This window comes from Arachis stenosperma, chromosome 4 (genome assembly GCF_014773155.1).
Source record: "Arachis stenosperma cultivar V10309 chromosome 4, arast.V10309.gnm1.PFL2, whole genome shotgun sequence".
Classification (NCBI taxonomy): Eukaryota; Viridiplantae; Streptophyta; class Magnoliopsida; order Fabales; family Fabaceae; genus Arachis; species Arachis stenosperma.
In genome coordinates this window covers 134346354-134366236 of record NC_080380.1, presented here as the reverse complement: position 1 = coordinate 134366236, position 19883 = coordinate 134346354, and the positions used below count along the sequence as shown (strand labels likewise).

Genomic DNA, 19883 nt, shown 5'->3' with positions numbered 1-19883 from the left:
CACTAAGTGAGAGGTTTTTAATTCAACATCCACCTATAATATATTTTTATAACATATACATATATAGGTACAGACTGATCAAATAAAATTAAAACTCAACCCACATTTAAATTCGCTCTGCACTCAACCTTACCTGTTGCCACTCCTAGTCACTTCCATTCCTTAAACTTGGAGCTTTTTTATTTTTTCCACGAAATATCCATTATCGCAAAGTTGCTATGTTTTTTTTTTTCCTCAATGGGTCTAAGTCTAGGTACATAGAAAAGAAAAGTTGAAAAGATGAAGATATAAAAAAAATATATTATTTTATTTTTATTAATTTTTAAAAATAATACTATCGGATACACCATTTATGAACATTATTATATGAAATTTAGTGATATATACGTCAAGGTCGCGCGATTTTTTCATAAGGTTTCAGCATTGTTGACACGGTAAAATTTTTGGGCATCTAAAAGTTCATAATTTCTTTTGAAAATGGATTGGTCCTTTTATCAGTGGCATTGGGTGATAATTACCACAGGTTTAGCCTCTGAATGTGTGGTTGTCTTCATCATTTTTATTTTCAGAATTTGTGTGCTCTTCGCCCTTATGTTCGGCTGTTTTGTCTTTGATTCAATAAGTCAGCCATTCGTTAGTTTTCTACTCGCAGGAACTCGTTGATACCCAATAACTCAGTCTCAGTAGGAGGAGGAGGGTGAGAATTGTTCGGCAAAAGAGGGTAAATATCGGATAGAAAGAAGGTGATAGTGGAATTAAGTAAAATAGGCCTCATGATGGGCGCCAAATGTTCTTGCGTAGTAAATCGGACTTGAGATATAACTCGTCTTATTCAGAAATTGAGCTTACTTTCGTCTGAGACGGATGAGAAAAACAACGGTAGCGGACACCAACAAAAATATTCTGACGCCTAAGTCAGTAAAAATAGAAAATGAATATAATGCAATTAAGAGTGAATAACGTACCTTCCTTTTATTTTGTTCCTCTCTTTTATATATAGAGTGAATGTTGTTTCCTTTCACAGTTTTGCTGTATAGTGCGGCTAACTTGCTTGACTTGATAATAATTCAGTGTATTTGGGAGTGGACTATAACCACCTTCTTTTTTTTTTCTTCACCTGAAAGATAAAGATCCCTTATTTTTCTGTTTTCTTTAACACATTGTTGATTTATAACGTTAATTGGTACGAGATATAACGAATGGATAAAATTTAATTATTAAAAAAATTGTGTTACATTTTTTATTTTAAAAATAAATCTATAAATTTTAGTTATTATAAATATTCTTAAAACATATTAATTTCTTGGAAATAAATACTTTATATATTTAGCTATTACATAAATTTTTCATAAGACTTTTCTTCTCTCAACCATACATTCTCTTAATATTAACATTAATTCAATGTAATATTTAATCCTTAATCATTTAATAATATTAAGTACCACCACCTTCTCTTCCTTCACTTTCTTTTTTTTTTTAATTTGATTTTTTTCTCTCTTCCTCATTCATTATCGTTACCATCATCATAATTTTTTTATACAAATAAATATACAAAAACAATTATTTTTTTAAATATATACTAAAAAAATGGTCACCAAAATATACGAGACATTTCACTAAATAAATATATATCAATTTTGCTATGGCACCAGCAAAATATGTAATGAACAGCTGACGGTGTGACCCACACGAAATAAAGCCGTTAGTCATTTTTCATGTGGTACATGTAAAATGGATAGTAGTGAATAATAATAATAATAATATTTAAATTATAATAAAATAAAATATTACTATAAAATATATTAATATTTTCAATTAAATGTACAAAAATATGATTATCTATATTATTATTATTATTATTATTACTGTTCGTCAAGTGAAAAATGGTCAACGACTCCATTTTACGTGCACAAGAGTGTCAGCCGTTCATTATCCATATATATCGCGGCGTCATGAGAAAATTGGTGTGCATTTTCATTTCGCAAACCACAATAGTGAAATGGCTCTACACATTTGGGTGACTATTTTCCTTCGTGCGTATTTAGAAAAATAATCATTTTTATATATTTATTTGTATAAAAAAGTTTCATCACCATTATTATTAGCATCTTCTTTTTAATTAAATATCACATAATTAATATAATGATAACAAAAATACATTATTTAATTGTAAACGACACAAACATTTTTTATGGATGACACCATAATTTTTGATTAACGACATTGAAATCTTTGGTAAATGACACAAAAATATTCAAAGACCATAAGTTCAAAATTCACTAACTTAACTAACCAAATATATTTAAATGTGTTTTAGATTCAAAAGACACATTAAATTATTACAAATGACACAAAAATAATTAAATCTCTTATATATTAGTTTAATACCACATAATCAATTCAGTAATAACAAAACACATCATTTAGTTAGAAATAATATAAAAAATGGCACAAAAAATCTTTAAAGAATTAAAAATCCAAAACGTTAACTCACTCAACCAACAAAATACATTCAAACATATTTTAGAACAAAAAAATATATCAATTTGTTGTAAATGACACCGAAATAGCTAAATCTCTTATATATGAATTCAATATTACTCAACTAGTTCAATGATAAGAAAAGTACATCATTTAGTTAGAAATAACATGGTTACAAAATTTTTATGTCATGGTTAAAAATTTTTTATGTCAAAATTAAAAAATTTTCTATATAAGAGTTAAAAATTTCGATGCTATTTTTTCTGATAAATCCGGCACAATTCAAAGTTCTCAACCTCTTCCTCCTCCTTCTCCTCCTTTTTCTTATTCTTCTTTTACATTTTCATAATTCATGTTTCACCCTCCTAATAAAAACCTGTGTCATGTCAGTTAAGAAATTTTAATTTTCAGTGTCAAAATTAAAAATCTTCTTGTGTCAGTTAAATTATTTCGGGTACAATTCAAAACTCTCCTTCCTCCTCTCCTCGTTTTTCATCATCATCATCATTATCTTCTTGTTGTTTCAAATTCTTATAATTCTTGTTTTACGCTCTTAACAAGAACCTGTGTCATAGTTAAAAAATTTCGGTATAACGGTAAAAAGTTTCGATGCTCCTTTATAATAAATTCTGCATAACTCAAAACTCCTCATCCTTTTCTTTTTCATCATCATCATCTTTTGTTGTTCATCTTCTACTTTAAGTTTCATTTTCTCATAATTCTTCCTATTTTATCCTCTTAACATGAATAAAAACAAGATAAAAAAAAATTAAACAAAATCAAAGAAGAAATACCTAATGCACAAAACTACTTAGAAGAGGAGAAGGGAAAAAAAAAACACTACCAAAAATATAGGAACAACAATAAAAAGAAACACACAAAGTAGTGTGTGACTCCCATACTTCGTTTATATTAGATTTAAACCAACTTGATTAGATTTAATTAATAAAAATACTTGAATGTGTAGCAAAACCGTAAATTTAAAATGGAAGTTGTAAAGTTAATAATGATAAGATCATCACTTTTTTCTTTTTATCAATCTCTTCAGAAGAAGTGTTTTTTCACTTTTAAAAGGTAACACAGATGTTGTTCCATCAAACTCGTCTTTGGATTTGATCAACTAATGTAACATAGACTTTCATAAGATTTGGAAAGATTTTTAAACCAGAGAGAAGGTACTATAAACTTGTACCATTCCCACCACTATATCTACAACGAAAGAAAATTCTGTAATAAAATTAGTTTAAGCAAAAGACATAAACCTGTAGCTTCTCAAGTCAGAGCATACAATATTACACAAAGGGGAAACAGTGGAAAATAAAAAGGGGTTTTCCATGCCACCATAATCATTCTTCAATCTTCACCTATAATATGATTCTTTGCACATCTTATTTGTTATGGCAGGGGAATGTTAGACACAAAAGAAGAAGAAGAAGAAGAAAGCATAGGAGTATTTGTTCCAAGGAGGATCAAAGTGCATATTCTTCTTCAATGTCATCAACTTCATATTCATCTCCATCCCAATCATCTTCCACAACCACCCCTCCCATATGTCCCCGCAGTATAGTCACAATCTGTGGGAAATCTCGCAGTCCCCTCACCATGAAGTTGTCGTACATTCCCGCTGGCTCATTCTCAAACGCCATCAGGGTTTGACCCCTAGCCAGGTGGTCGCTTTTCAACAAGAACCTTCCAGTGGGATCCAGTATTTCAACATTGAATGCTGGAGATAACGAGCACCCCACAACTTGAACATAAGAAACACTGCAATCACATTGTTTACTTCAAGTTAGGAAGTTTACACAACCATAAAAACTATTTAACAGTTATGCTAGTTGCTACTCCCTCGTTTCAAAATAAGTGTCGCTTTCACTTTTTAGGTTCATTGAAAAGTTAAAGTATCTAAGCTTATCTGGACTCTGTTAACTTTTCAATGAACCCAAAACACGCGACACTTATTTCGAAACAGAGAGAGTATATAACAAGAATAGCATTAAGTATGCATATGCTATGATTATGACAGACAATTCCAACTTCGGAGTAAAAAAATGTTCCACTAAGAAGTCAAATGTGCAACAGTAGATATCGAAGAGATAAAAGAGAAAATGTAATAGTTTAAGGAACGCACCAAATATATAGTAGACCATCCATTTCTTGCCTCTGTACCCTTCCCAAAAGCTCAATCTGCAAGATACCACCAATACAAAGCACAGGTTCCGGAAGCTTGAACTTCTGTAACCGGTTTTCCTGTTCACAAGAAAGAGAAATCGTTATGAATAAGGGCATGTGCTAGAAACTTCTATTCGAATTCAATTATAGAAAGTTAGTATTAAAATCTTAAAAAAACTGGGAAAGGAATAGTAACTAGGGAAAAAGAGGGGGGTGAAAAGCAACTAGGCTAGCTCTTCCTGTGGCTAACCCACTTTTCTCCCACTCAATTCTTTCTGAAGTACACTTCCGTAACTGTGCATCTAACAGTTCATAGAAGATTATTTATATGACATGTTACACAAGACTAATATGATTTAGAAGTCCATCAGAACTAAAGTTGAACGCTGACAGCACTTAGCAAGCTCATTTGCAGAAAGACGAATGAGGTGTCACACAAGGTCCACAACCTACAAAAAGGGCTACAAGTACAAAGTTATTATTGTTTTGGTAGGGGAAAATCACATAGCAGCTCTAGCTGGAACTCACTCAGCCTGGAGAAACTTATGCTCATTGCTCAATGACATTAACAGTTATCCTCAGGGCAAATCCCAAATCAAATGATTCTCTTAGTCTTAGAGTCTTACACACATAATCTCATTGTCCAATTTACTTTATATGGAAACTAGCTAAGATTCAAGAACTGAAGTTACATACCTGACTCATTGGAAACACAGGTGATGTGTAGGTCCATACGAAGTTATCATCAGTTGAAGCATCCAACGATGATTTACAATGACCCATTTTAAATCGAACAGATTTTGCCGAATATATAGGTGAACCTATCTGAAAGTGAGCTGCGCAATAATAAATAATCTTGTGAGTAAAGGGGCACATTGAAATTAAGTAAATGGACCAAACACATAGTTTTGAAAACTTCAAGGAGCATCAACCTTGGAAAGGCTGTATATTAATTTCGGAAATGACACAAATTTGAGAGAGCAACTCATATGTCAGTGTCTCGGGCACCCCAGGATTACTTTGTCCACTACTTGACCAATATGAATATCTCCCAGAGATGTTGTCTCGCGGCTCTAAAGTGTTATCAATGCTCTCTTGAGGGAAATTATCAGTGCTAGATGCACCAATTGTCCTAGCAATGCAGTTCGTGCCAACGTATTCTGTTGAAGCTCTAGCTAAGTAGGCATAGACTCTATGTTCTCTCTCTAGTGCTAGCCATTCCATGGAGCTGCTAGATCCAACCTCTGCATGATCCTTCGCTCCATGTTGATTCAGTTCAACAACACGCTCAAATCTAGATAATTGAGGAAACATTCTCATGCACAGCTGCTTACAGAGACCATTTTCAATAACTGCAAATAATAATATAAGTGGTTAATTAACCAGTGCATTGAATATTTAAATGAATTTTATCCATTGACAATGAGAATCTCAAATGTGACAATAATGCTCTTTAATGATGAATCAAGAAATTCAATTAAATACCTTTCATATAACATTAACATAACAAAGGACTGACAGCTAAAACAATGAATAAATATCCTCCTAAATTAAACAAAGTATGCAGGAAGTGCAAGCAAATTTTAGTCCAAGCAGTTACAGCTGGAGGTGTAAATTTTACTTCAGTCCTTCAAGATATTTATAATATCATTATCGTTAACCCAAAAAAATTAAAGGAGCCTAATAGGAAAGTGAGTATATCTCCAAGGGGTTCATAAGAAAGGGGATCCCAGCACTTCACTCTATATTGACAAAGATTCCAGTAAGAACTCGTGCCCAACAAAGAGCATATCACTAGTATATATCTACTTTATTCTTGTCATAATTAATCCTCTAAGTTAACCTCTTTTCAAGTTGAAAGGAAACCATGTTAAGTGCTTACACAAAATTCCTGCACCATTTCAAAAATTAAGCAATACTAGATCAAAGGCAATAATATATAAACAAATAAGTGTTTGTATAGCTGTAGTTTGGCCTCTCTTTCAAAATTACTATCCATGACCTAAAAATGAAGTAATGATGTAAATTATAAACATAATCCAATAATGATGTAATCTTTACAATAAGGGGGAAGAAAATAGATACACAAGGATGAGATTGATTTAGCAGCAGGAAACTAAAATCCATCATTCTCCAAAATACCATTTAGTGCAGTGCTTGCAACAAGGTCTTTCCCAAATGTGGAAAAATAAATTACAAAAAAAGGAAATGGAGAAGATACAAGTTTCCAAAAATATTTCTATCAGAATAGGTCAATGTAGCTTCAAAAGTGCAAAGGTTAGGAATCAATATTAGGTTGGACACTTCTAGAACAAATAAAACAGAGCAGATATCATAATTTGGGATGACAAACAATCAAATGCCAAAAAAAATAATGTGAATTTCACAAATGTATTATATATATCTCTCAAGCAACTAACTTTCCACTTCTCATGAAATTGAGGCATCAATTGAAGAACAAAAAGCACACTTTGAACATGTATAACTCACCATAGTGTCTCCAAGACCGTGAGACACAGCTCACGCGAACAAGGTCAGTGGGATCATCGAGACACATCAGTATCTTGAGGGAAGTGTCCAAATCAAGGTAACTGAGAAAATCTACAGAGTACTCCATCATGGACAAGATAGGAGCTGCACAAGCGAGTGAACCAACAACAAGTCAACAAGCTATCCTTTCAATTTTCAAACCTGAAAAACTGAAATGGCACACAAAGGACAATTCTCAACAGTCAGCATTGTTAACTTCAGAATGAATCAGAAAAAACATCCAAATGAGTATTATTCAAGGGAGAAAAATAACGACAATGACAAAACTTATTTCCCGGACTATTTCTTCTGGGTCTAATTTGTTTCTGCTCATGAAAGCTTGCCACAAAAATTAACATGAAAATTCACAACCTCAACCAAGAAAAAGGGAAACTTTTACTCTCCTTAATCCTGAGACATATAACACAGAAATGGGGAACAACAACTGGCTGAGAAATTCGCACTAATCAGGAGAACCATTTCATACTATCACCAAAAACGAAGAAATGATTGAATAACTTACAAGGAAGCAAAACCTGATAAAATCAAAGAAATTGAGTAATGGGGCGTGGAATTGAAGCAAATGGGTGTCAAAATCCGTCAAAAATAACAGAAAAAAGGTATAATTTGCAAAAATGAATTAAAAGTAAAAGTAAAAGGAAGAAGGAAAAGATAACGAAAGGGAAGGGGAAAAGGAAGAAAATTGAGTGGAAAATGAGGAAAGAAAGAGAAAGAAGATCGAAAAATGTCACCTTTGACGAATATTGAAAGAGGGTGAAGAGAAGGCCGAGGATGAAGAATGAAGAGCGAAACCCTAGAAGTAGAAAGAAGAAGAAGGAGAAAGCAGAGAATGGGAAAAGAGAGAGAATTAAGAAGAAAGGGACAGAGAGAATGGGATTGATTGTTAAGGGTAAGTTTTTTGTTGGTGGTGGCGATGGTACGAAGAAACGAGTTACGACATACAAAACCATTTCATAATTACACACACACCATTTGAGAGGAGAAGAGCCATAATAGCTACTCATTCATTTTCATAAAACAAATAAAAAAAATTCATAATAACAATGATAATAAGAAATTTTTTTCCCCTAACTTGTGTCTTTATTGAAAAGCAAAATATTTTTAGTTTTTAATATTTTTGTAATATGTTTATTGAATAAAATTTTTTACCGTAGATAACTTTAACAAGATGCAAAATTCCAATAATAATATAATTTGAATTTAATTTAATTAGAGTTATTAAAACAAATTATATCTTGCAAAAGAAAATAGATAAATTTATCCAATAAAAATATGACTAATTTAGGAGTAGATCGTTTTGACTTGACTCGAATAATTTACAAATTAAGTAGATTATTTGAGTCGAATAAATAAAAATCAATTCGTTGACTACTTTTTAGTTTATAAATAGTTAAAAAAAACAATAAACACATAATTTATATAAGCAATAGTAGGCATACTAAATTAGAAAATGATTATACTAGCTACTTTAACAATCCAAATCTCCAATGGAAGTTAATGAGTTATATTTACATTATTCTTGTAATTATTGTAATTTGTTATTTACACTCTTAGATGTTAGTTAGTTTTGTATATGTGAAATGCACAAGTAAATTATGAAACTTGTGTATAAATATCTAGGTGAAATATTAAAATTATCTAGTATTTATTCTTAAGTAAAGTTTTTAAACAAATTAAAAAAGGGGGGGGGGGGGGGGAGGACCAATACATTTATTGAACCAGAATAAGTTGATATTATTTGGCTCTTTAAAAACGCATATCAACTTAAATTTTGACAGCTCTATATTTAATTGTTTTGTATATAAATTATTTATATTTATTGGATAAAATATATTTTTTCTTTTTGAAAATTTTTAAAATTTTAAATTATTTGATTTTATTTTGTCTTCAAGTGTTTAAAATATGTTTCAGTAATTCTATTTACTAATGCTTTGATTTAACATCCTATAAAAAAAAAGGAAGGAAAGAAATTATTTCTCCAATAAACTAACATAGTTATCTCATCATATCATTGCATTGCGAGGATTACAAGTTCTGCTTCTGTCTTTTCCTCTTATATTACCACAGCATGACTATTGGCTAATGGAAGATAAATTATCTCTTTGTAATATCTTTGTCCCAAGTTTTAATCTAAAAAATATCTTCTCCAAATAGTAAATAACTCTCCTTGAAGAATATTACGACTCTCAATTGTTTTCAAACAGACTCGTTGTTAACTTCTATTTCAATCTATACTAACACAGGCAAAACCAACACAATCACTAATACCAGGATAACTTGCATCACAATTAATCTTAAAAGTATCCACCAAAAGAAAAATCCATGAGCCACTAATAGTGGAGGGTATAAAAACTCGTTGCAACTCAAACATATGCTGAAGCTCCTTTTCCAAAGATAAAGCCATATTAGTCACCTTATTCAGAGGTCAAGACTCATGTGGATGAAATATCTCATTATTCTTAGAACGCTAAATCCACCATAGACTAAAAAAAATCTAAAAAGGTGCTTTTTGCTATGAAGCAAGAACCAATTCATTAAATTCAGATGTTGATAAAAAATTTCTAAAGCCTGCTAAACTAGTTGAGCTTTTAGACAATTTCGAATACAATGAACAACCGATTTCTAATTAGAAATATTGTGGATAACTGTCTATTGGTGAGATGCCCTCCTGAAATGGAAAGTAGCAGTGGACAGAGCCTCCCTAAGACAAAATCAGGCTAAGAATTTATGTTTTTTTAGAACAAACTAACGCCAAAGCCAAAGCCAATTCTCATGGTCCTCCCAATCAAACTTCTTCTTACTAAGCCACAAGTAACCACTACAAGAGTCAGAAACCTTTGACGTCGCACCAGACCAAAATCATCCTATCATTGAATCTGCTTGTACATTCGAATTATAGAAAAGAATGTTACCTTGTAAAAACTGGTTTAGAGGATAATAGATATTCTAAAGGTATCACTGTCTAGATGACCAAAGATCCAAGATCTAAAAATCTAAATAAAAATGGTGAACATAGTTTATCTCATGAAAAAACTGTCACTCTTTTTTCCAATTAAAAAATCAGAAATTATTGTTTAGATCACCAATACACTAAATAAAATTATCCTTCAAAAAATCTCAAATTTTATATATACTCTTCCAAACATAAACATAAGAGCCCAAATCTTACATATATTCTCATAATCAAGAGTTTAATATCAAGTAATAGAATAGCAAAATATTAATGGACATAAATATTAGATAGATAAATTATTTTTAAATAAAATTTAATTAATTTCTCTTTTTTATTTTTTTAATTGATTTTTATTATACCAATAAACTATTAAACTAACATAATTAAATTTAATTATCAAAAAGTGCAATATGACCTAAATAGACAATGGAAATGATCATGGGACGAGTGAATGTAACAATAAATGTTTTATCTTTTTTATGATTTGTGTCCTCTTTTTCTTTTTTTTTTTGGGACTCGTACGATTGGGGTCTTCAATTTGATCCATTGGGGAGTGGGGACAAATATGGACTAGACTTTTCCGAAATTTTGTTGGCTACGGAAAGGTGTTATGTAACATAGCATTAATATGTGGCCATTTTTGCCAATCTATCCTTGAACCTATTTCACAAAAGTCCAAGTGATTGAGTTGGAGAATTAGATAACCATTGACTTCATCATGGGCTTACTGTACTACCCAGTTTAATTTGGGTTGAATAGTTAGGACCAAAAAAATCAAGTTAGATTAGCCTAATAAAAAAAGCAAAGAAAAGAAAACTTAGATATAGTTTTGAATTGATGTAATATCCTCTTTTGATGATGATGCCAACTAGAATAATGCATAGTTGGAATTAAGACATTGCATTGAATATACGAATATAAAATCAGTCTATTTCAAAATACAATTTTTTTATATTTTCTACTTTTCTGAAAAATTAAGATAAAGAGGACATGATTTTTTGTTTATGCAAGTTATCTTTATATTTATGTCACGTCTAGCTATCAAAGTAGTCTTAACATATGTGTTGGATGGTTAAAAAAGAAGTCAACTGGACTAAATTATTTAGAATAATACTTGTTTTGGCAAAAAAAATTAGATTATTGGTTCATACAAAGTCTCCAATAGTATGTTATATTGATCAGAAAGAAGTTTGATGATTTGAAAGTTAAAAAGTTGATGATGCTACATTGCTATGATAGTTTGATGAAAGTAATATTGATGAGACATGAGAGAGATGTTAGAAAACGTGATGCATGGTCGAACCAAGTCGACATGACATTATATTTCATAACGATGGATGTTTTGTCGTTAGAATGAGAATAGAAAGAATTGGATTTCAACAATAGTAAATTAGAGTCAAGTAGTCAACCAAACTAGCTAGGTTAAAAATATATGCACAATTCCACAAATAGAAGTGGTTACATTAGGGCATTTTTTAATTCGTATATGTTGTGTTTGAGGTGAATTATGAACAAATGTGTATTTTTTTTTTTAGATATGGTGCACTTGAGAATTTACTCCGAGGAAAAAAAAATTTTCCCAACCCAATATGCCCAGAGTTTTCGAAATTTGTCCCCACTGATTTCTATTTTTAAAAAAATGAATTCATCTCAACAAACTATATTTTTAAAAATATAATATAAATATTAAGGCAGTTCGCTTCGATAAATTTGCTTTTAAAATTAAAAAAAAATTGAATTTACCTTTATTAAATTGTTAATTTTAATTTTTTTTCAGTAATTTTTTGGTTGTTTCTCTATATTTTTGAAAATCACCGATGAATCATATTTTTTAAGATTCCACCTTTTAGAAAATCTTATTAAAATTTTTTAATCACTATTAGGATGTATTTGCTTTAACTTTGAGATATATATAGATACTAATTAGTTAATTATTTAATATTTTTTTATAAAATTATTTTTAAATTCTTGTTTATTTAAAATATTTATGACTTAAAATTAAAATTTAAAATTTAAAAGATAATTTTAATAAATTAATTAATATTAACTTGAAAAAATTAAGTTTTTAGTTTTTTACTTGAACTCAAAACCAATATTATTATATAGTGTCATTTTAATCATTGGAAGTTTTCCACATCATACAATTTTCAAGTGGATGAAAGGAAATAGTGACATACAATCGGATTATATTAACGTGTGCATTCCTGTCTTAATAGCATGCATGGTTAGACATTGATATGAGGCTGATTTGTTTAGTTATGTACAAAACTGTATGTTTTGTTATCTTTAATTTGAGAGATAGTGTATTTTAATTTAATATAAAGGTGTATTATTTTTTTAATTTAAATTGTCAAATTGGAACTCTAGAATTGTATCAAGCAATATTTGAATAGAAATTTGAGTCTCAATTTTCTAGCGATGTGAGTTCCAAAAAGTAGGAAAAACAAATCAGAGGGTTTAATTTGTATTAAAATATAAAATTTTTTTTATCGTAAATAGTAAATTAGAAGATCCAATTTATATATTAAAAAAATAATATTAAAATATAAATTTAAATAGCAGATTTATATATTTAAAAAAATTTAAAATACAATAAATAAATCTCAGATTTGATTATTTAAAAAAAATTGAAAATTACAAATCTAACCAGATTTAGATTCTCCACATAAAAGAGGAGGTGCCATTCGGAAGCAGAATAATATATAATGATGATTTCATGATTCATGATCATATTTAAATCACAAATCGCAATCATATATATATATATATATATATATATATATATATATATGGCGAGTTCAATTTTGTCCACGTATCACCTTACTCACATGCAAACATCCCTAGCTAGTAATAATTAAGGAAACTAAACACACTTTAATATTGCTCTAGATCAGATTAAGGGTTTGCCTTCTAGATCAAGAATTAATTTTGTCTTTTGAGTAAAAGTGTAATAAATTGATATACTCTCTCTGTCTCGTTGCATGCATGTGCTGCTGTAATACTTGTAAAATATTAGTGAATAGTGACTGTTGTAGCATCCTAGTATTTTTAAATCATTATAATTTTAATTAATTAATTATTGAATAATAAATATGATTCAAGAAAATTAGAATGTTACAATAATTATTATTCACTAATAATTTTTATTCCTAACAATTTTTTGTTATATTTATCCTGTGTATTTAGGTTAATATTATTAACCAACACTTTATTTTTTTTACTAAAATTATTGACTCTTAACATTCCTTAAATTAAATCTCATTAGGAAGTATGTAGAGATCTCCTAATAAAATTTTTATCTAATAATAACTAAAATTTCTACTCAGTCATTCTAATTAAAAGATTATTAGCTTAACCATTTTTACATTGGTCAATTTTTGTATATGCTTTTCTAACTATTAAATAATCAATCACAAAAATAATCATATCTGTTATAGTAGAATAGTCATACTTATTGGCTTATTGCAGCAGGCGCATAATCAAATTTATTTATAACAATATTAAAAAAATATAAAATATCAAATACATAATTTTATAAGCAACTAATTGGTGACTTTATTAGATTATAGATTATATATAGGATGAAAAAATTTTCAAGTATTCTAATTGTTTCAATAATTTTAGCCATTAATCTTAATTATGAATAGATTTTAAATTATTAGAATACCAGAAATTAGGTATTTTAAAATACAAGTATTTTAATAATTTTAGTCATTAATTTTAATTATAAAAAATATAAATTATACATTAATTAAAATTAATTATTAAAATTATTGAAAAATTAGTATTTCAACAACATTTGAAAACTTTTCTCTAGCAACTACATGCACTAGCTAGTACAATATATATACTACTGATGCACCATCGTCATATATCATCAATTAAATAATTTTCATATTTTTAGTTTAATTCTCTACACTCATCAAATCCCATTACGAAAACATCAATATAAAGAGTAATTAAAATTGTGTTAGTGAAATTCCTAGATAGTTTCTTTTTTTATTTGTGTATATAATTATATTTATTTATATATATGAGTCTTTTTGTTGTAGCCAACCTAAAGCACATGGAGAAGTCAACTTCACGGAAAAAAGATTAAAGAGCTCGTGTTCACTTCTATCACATGTTGTCATCACTTTATGAGAAGCTAGCCAATAACCATATGTTCTTTATTATTATTATTATTATTATTTTTAGGGTAGCATTCTTGATAGACACAGAAAATTGATAAATGAAAACGTGTACTTCATTATCCAAATTGAGTTAATTAATAGTAATATCAAGTTCTTCTTCTTCAATTCTTTTACTTTTTGTTTTCAGTACTTTACTTGTATTGCACTGATTCTCACCCCATTAATCAAATATGTTTTCGAAGCTTAATGTTTTTATTTTTCTTTTTAAATCAATGATAAACAAACTGGTCAAAAATTAAAAAAAAACTTATAAAAAAAATAATAAATTAATAGAAGTGATTTGATTTTTTAATTATTATCTAATTTAAAACAATAAAATATAAAAAATAAGAGATATTAATAAATAAATATATTATTTTATTATATCAAATTCATCCTAAATTTTCAAACTTTTGAACCAATCTATCCAATTTTCAAAGCCTCCAGTACTAGTGGGTAGTAGCAGCTAGCAGTAGAGTATGGCACTAAACGTGCATGGAGAGTGTGAGGCACGCGCGCACTCGGTTAATTGTAACTAGCGTGGAGTGATGAATGGGAAAGGAATAAGCAGCATTGTTTAAACTTTAAAAGGAAAAAGGAAATCTGCTTAAACTTGTGTGCATGGAAAGGCATGTTCACTTCAAATTCCTCCATCGGGATTTGTTCCATTCAGTGTCAACCTTCAACCAACCCAATTGGAGTTATTGTTCCATTCCTTCCCAATTTTCTATTTCAGTTTTTGCTGTTATATGTAGTTATTATGTTGTACTCTGCTTCCTCTCTCTCTTTCTCTTAGTATTATGTTCATGTATGTACTTATTGAACAAGTTTCATATGTAGTGAGATATAAAAAAAAACATTTATCCTCTACTTCTTAAAAAATATCAGTATAATTGCCTTTTCATAATATTTTATTATACATAAAAAATAACAGGTAGGTTACTAACGATGAGGTATTAATTAAGAAATTAAAAAATAAAATGATAAAATATAATATTTTTAGACAATAATCTAATAATGTTCTAAAAAATTTAACCATGTTAATTTTATAAGTAATTAAGTAGAATGATATTATATTATCAAATATCAAATAATAATATGGAACAAATTTAAGAGAGAAAAAGAAGATAGTGTGCAGGGAAATCTGACCTATAATATCCCACATTATAAGTTTATTTGTTTTCTCCGTAAAATTATATTTTTTGTTGCAGTTTATTATTTTATTCTTTTTATTCATAAATTACTATATTTTGTGATAGTTTATGTTTCGGTTATTTGTATTCATAAATTGCTATAAGGTTTTGAGGGTTACTTAAAATCGGATGATGTTTGAGTTTGGATGCAAGGCCCAAATACTCAATGAAGTGATCTCCGATTTGTCTTGTGTCAGAGAGCCATCGTCTGAGTTGTTTGTGAGAAGATGGGGGGTGGTACCTGCAAGACACTCCGATGCTTAAGTTACCATGGGTTTAAAACAAGTTTATAGTATATTAGAACTTGGGTATACCTGAGGGCATGTCAGTGTATTTATAGGTGATGTGTCAATAACCACCGTTAGAGTAACTCCACTTCTGATGGTGGATAACCGTCCCTTTATCTTAGGGTTGTTGAGATCTCCCTTCTAAAAGCGGGTGAGAGATATTAGGGGTTAGTTATGACTCTTCTAGGGGAGAGTCATCAAGTAGCGTTCTTATCCGACCTCTTAAGAGGTCGGTCGTACAGTAGACATCTTTTGGGCTTTGTTATGTTTTTGGGCCAGGTATAAATAGTCCCCCTGCTTAGATCCGATCTTTCTGTTTAGGTTGGATACAAGTATATACGAAATCGGATCCTTTTAGGTTGATTTCCTTGTTGAAGTCAGAAAATCGACGTGATTTACAAACCAAAAAATCGACGTGATTCAAGGATGTGAACCGTTTCGTCTTTTGGCTTCCCTTTTTTGGACACGTGAGTTGCGGTTACATTTATAACCGTGCACGTTTTTAATGAGGGAGATGACTTTTATGTTTCTGCCCCTTGAGTTTTTATAAACGCTTTTTCCCTCTCTCTCTCTCCTCTCTCTCTCTCTCTCTCTCTCTCTTCTCTCTCTCTCTCTCTCTCTTTCTTTTTGCTTCTTCTTTTGTGTTTCTGAGTGTACCTTTTCCTTCTCGAGTCTTTCTGCTTACTCCTTTATGCTGAAAACATCTTTCTTCTTCCTTTACGTTCGTTGTTCCTGCCTTTTGTGTTAAGGCCTCATTCTTCCTCTGAAGAACTTTGGAGAGTGCAGAATTTGCTTTCGAGGGAATTCTTTTGCTGCTTTCACGCGCTGTTATCCTCCTTTCTGGAAAAAGAGGTTAATTTTCCCCTTTCTGTCAATGCGTTATTTCTTTGTTGCTTTTGAAGTGTAGTGGGTCTCTGTTTGTTGGTAAAAGCTATTTTTGTTTACTTTTTGCAGGCTGGTTTATTACTTATATTGCTATAACGCTGCCATGGTCTTTTTGGTGCGTGGAAATATTTCTGAACAGTATTTGTGATAATCGTTATAACACGTATGTTCGTTTTTCCAAGAAAATGCTGGTTCCTATTTGTCGAATGTTGTAGCGTGTGAAAAGCTGTTTCTTTCTGCTTTTGATTGGTAGTAACACCTTCTTTTTTGTAATGTAGGTATATCTTTTCTAAATATCTCGCCCAATTATTTCAAAAATGTCTTAGAGGGTCCCTGAGGATTTGTTGAGATGGGTAGACTCTTCAGTTCTTTGTGCTGTTCTTAGAGTAGATAGTGTTTTTGTAGATGAGTTTCGCAAATATCTTAGGATTTGTAGCTCTAAAGATGATGAGGTGAAATATGAGTTGGTTGCCTTTGACCCTGAAGACAGGGTTTGTTTTGGTCAAGCTATTGATTCTGAGTCACAGTTTGTTTTTATGTATGATTGCATGTTCACCTGACTTGGGGTCACATTTTCTTTTTCTGATTTTGAAATTGAGATTTTGTCTTACTATAAAGTCGCTCCTTCCCAACTGCACCCGAATTCTTGGGGTTTTATAAAGATCTACCAGCTTGTGAGTCGTGAGCTGGATTTTTTGACTTTTTTAAAGATATTTTTCTTTTTATTCCATATTACTAAACCTTTTAGTGCTACCTCAAATAAAAATAAGTAACAGTGGGTATCCTTCCGAACCATTCAAGGTCGAAAAGTTTTTTCTATTTTCGAGTCATTCCATGATTTCAAAATTTTTTCTTTAAAATCCGTGTGGTTGAGGGTCACCACCCTTTCTTTTTTACTGAGAATAATGAGCCCCGTTTTCCATTATATTGGATGGAGGCTGCCTCTGTCGAGAAATATAATCCGGCAAACTTAAATAAGGTCGAGGAGGCAGTAGTCGAGATTTTCAGAGAGGCTTGGGGACGGGATCCAAACCTAGATACCAAAAAATTCCTTCTCGGGACTGCGAGTTATTTTTTGTACAGAGCTAGGTAGTTTTTACTGCTTTTCAGATACCTTTAACTCTGTTTTCCGACTTGTTTATTGACGCATAGTTTTCTTTTTGTACAAAAAATGAAAAGTGGTTCCAAATCTTATCAAAAGGTTCAAGAAGAAAAAAGGAACGCCCGTGCCCGAGCTGCTCAACTTCAGGAGAGTAGCAAGTCGGACACCTCCTCCTCGACTAAGTCTGATTCGGGGACATCCTCTCAGAGCAAGTCGGTAAACCCTCATCTTCCTCCTCTTTTTCCACCTCCTTCTTTAGTTCTTACTCTTCTAGTTCCTCCCTTTTCGGAGCTGACTTCTAAAAAGATGAAGACTTCAGAATCTAGCGTCCTTAGTATTGATGACGCTGGATTTGATGGGATGAAATTTTGCAAGAGGCACATCCTTCCCTATAGCTTTATTGCTATGGATAATGTTTCTATAAAAAATTACCTTAAAGTCTTAATTCGAGGGGGAATCTGGACTGTTGGAGTATGCTCTATCCTCCTTAAAGATTTTGAGAAGGCTCTTCTGAATTCTACTCAGCATTTCTTGGGGGCCCTTCAGGCCAAGGTGGACACTCTTTGGGAGGCTAAGAAGGGGTTGGAAGAGGAGAAAATAAGATTGGAGGCCGAGCTCTTCCAAGCTCGGGATAGGGAGAGGGAGTCTGCGACTTCATGTGCTCTGACGGAGGAGTTATTAAAGAAGGCTGAAGAGAACTATGTCAGGGTCTTCAGGGAGAACTTGGAGCTGAAAAGACAAATGGATCCTCCCCGAGAAGTTGCTGCTTCCAAGGACTTGCTTTCGAGTTCTTCCTCTTAACAAGAAGCAGCTCCTACCGAGGAAAATCCACTGACTCCTACTGATGATCCTAGTGCCTCTCCTGTTCCTGACCAGAACCCATTGATTGGCTCTGTTTAATATTTTTGCTAAGGCTCAGTTTGTAAGCCCCTTTTATGAACACTTTTATGCATGTTTGTGAACTTTTTTGTTATTTTTGTTGCTGATTTAGATCCTTTGGGAAGGATTTTAACAACTTTTATCATTTTTCTTTTGCTTTGGATAAGGGTTCCATTTTAGTAGGACCTTAACAAAGTAGTCGTGTTTTGGTTCTTAAGGTTTTTGCTATGTTTTACTTGCATGTTGAATTTCTACGGTTAGGTTCTTCGAGAAGCTTTTGTGAAAGCCTTTATTAGACGGGCCTTACCTTAGGCTTTTTAAGGATGTTCCTTTTCCATTACTTAGTGCGAGCGCTCAGCTTAATTTTGTTATTGAGTTGTTTTCGTAACTTAGGCTATTTTTGGCGATGCATTTTGTTTTGCTCAGGCGTTCACCGACTTAAAAGTCGTTTACTTCTAAGTTTCATATGATCGTCTTTCATACCCTCTTTACATCGACACACCTCATCGCTTTTATCTTGCCGACCACGTAGGTCGTACAATGGATTTTTGCTCTTTTTCAAGCTTACGTCGATGCGTGTTGTAGGAATAATAACAGAATTTAAGAAAAGAAAATATCGTTATTAGTGAAATGTAACCTTCAAAGACGCTTTGGCCACTAAGGGAATAAAATTCTTGCCCCTAGTCCCTGCTTTGATGCCTCTTTTAAAACCTCCTTCAGAAAAACCCTTCTTGAAAAAAAACCATGAAGTCAGGAAAAAGAGTACATCAAGGAACGGAGTACGCTTCTAGCTATAATATCTCTTTAAATTGCAAGCATGTCATGGCCTGGGGAGCTCGGTTCCATTCAAATCGGATACTTTATAATAACCTTTCCCCAAGACTTCAGTTACCTTGAAAGGTCCTTTCCAGTTTGCAGCAAGCTTCCCTTTGCTCGACTTGTTTACTCCAATATCATTTTTTATGAGGACAAGGTCATTTGCGACGAAGTTTCTTCGAATGACTTTTCTATTGTACCTGGCCGACATTCTTTGTTTTAGTGTTGATTCTCTTATCTGAGCTTGCTCTCAAACTTCTGGGAGGAGTTTGAGTTCCTCCTTCTGGGCTTGGATATTTCCGACCTCTTCATAAAATCTCACCCTCGGACTTTACTCATTGACCTCTATTAAGATCATGACTTCTGTGCCATATGCAAGTCGGAAAGGTGTTTCTC

General features: G+C 31.4%; 1 protein-coding gene across 2 annotated transcripts; it reads right to left on the bottom strand.

Moving 5' to 3' along the window:
• Window positions 1-3584: 3584 nt before the first annotated feature.
• On the bottom strand, window positions 3585-8155 carry LOC130973237 (F-box protein At4g00755). Of its 2 annotated transcripts, none has more exons than XM_057897678.1 (6): window positions 7932-8155; window positions 7141-7284; window positions 5583-6002; window positions 5347-5486; window positions 4610-4728; window positions 3585-4245 (listed from the first exon to the last, which is right to left on the bottom strand). In XM_057897678.1, the coding sequence occupies exons 2-6, from the start codon at window positions 7268-7270 to the stop codon at window positions 3951-3953; spliced, it is 1104 nt and encodes a 367-aa protein (XP_057753661.1). In that variant the 5' UTR covers window positions 7271-7284; window positions 7932-8155; the 3' UTR covers window positions 3585-3950. The 2 variants fall into 2 exon arrangements, with proteins under 2 accessions (XP_057753661.1, XP_057753660.1); XM_057897677.1 differs by having other exon boundaries at window positions 3587-4245; window positions 7141-7349.
• Window positions 8156-19883: the final 11728 nt, after the last annotated feature.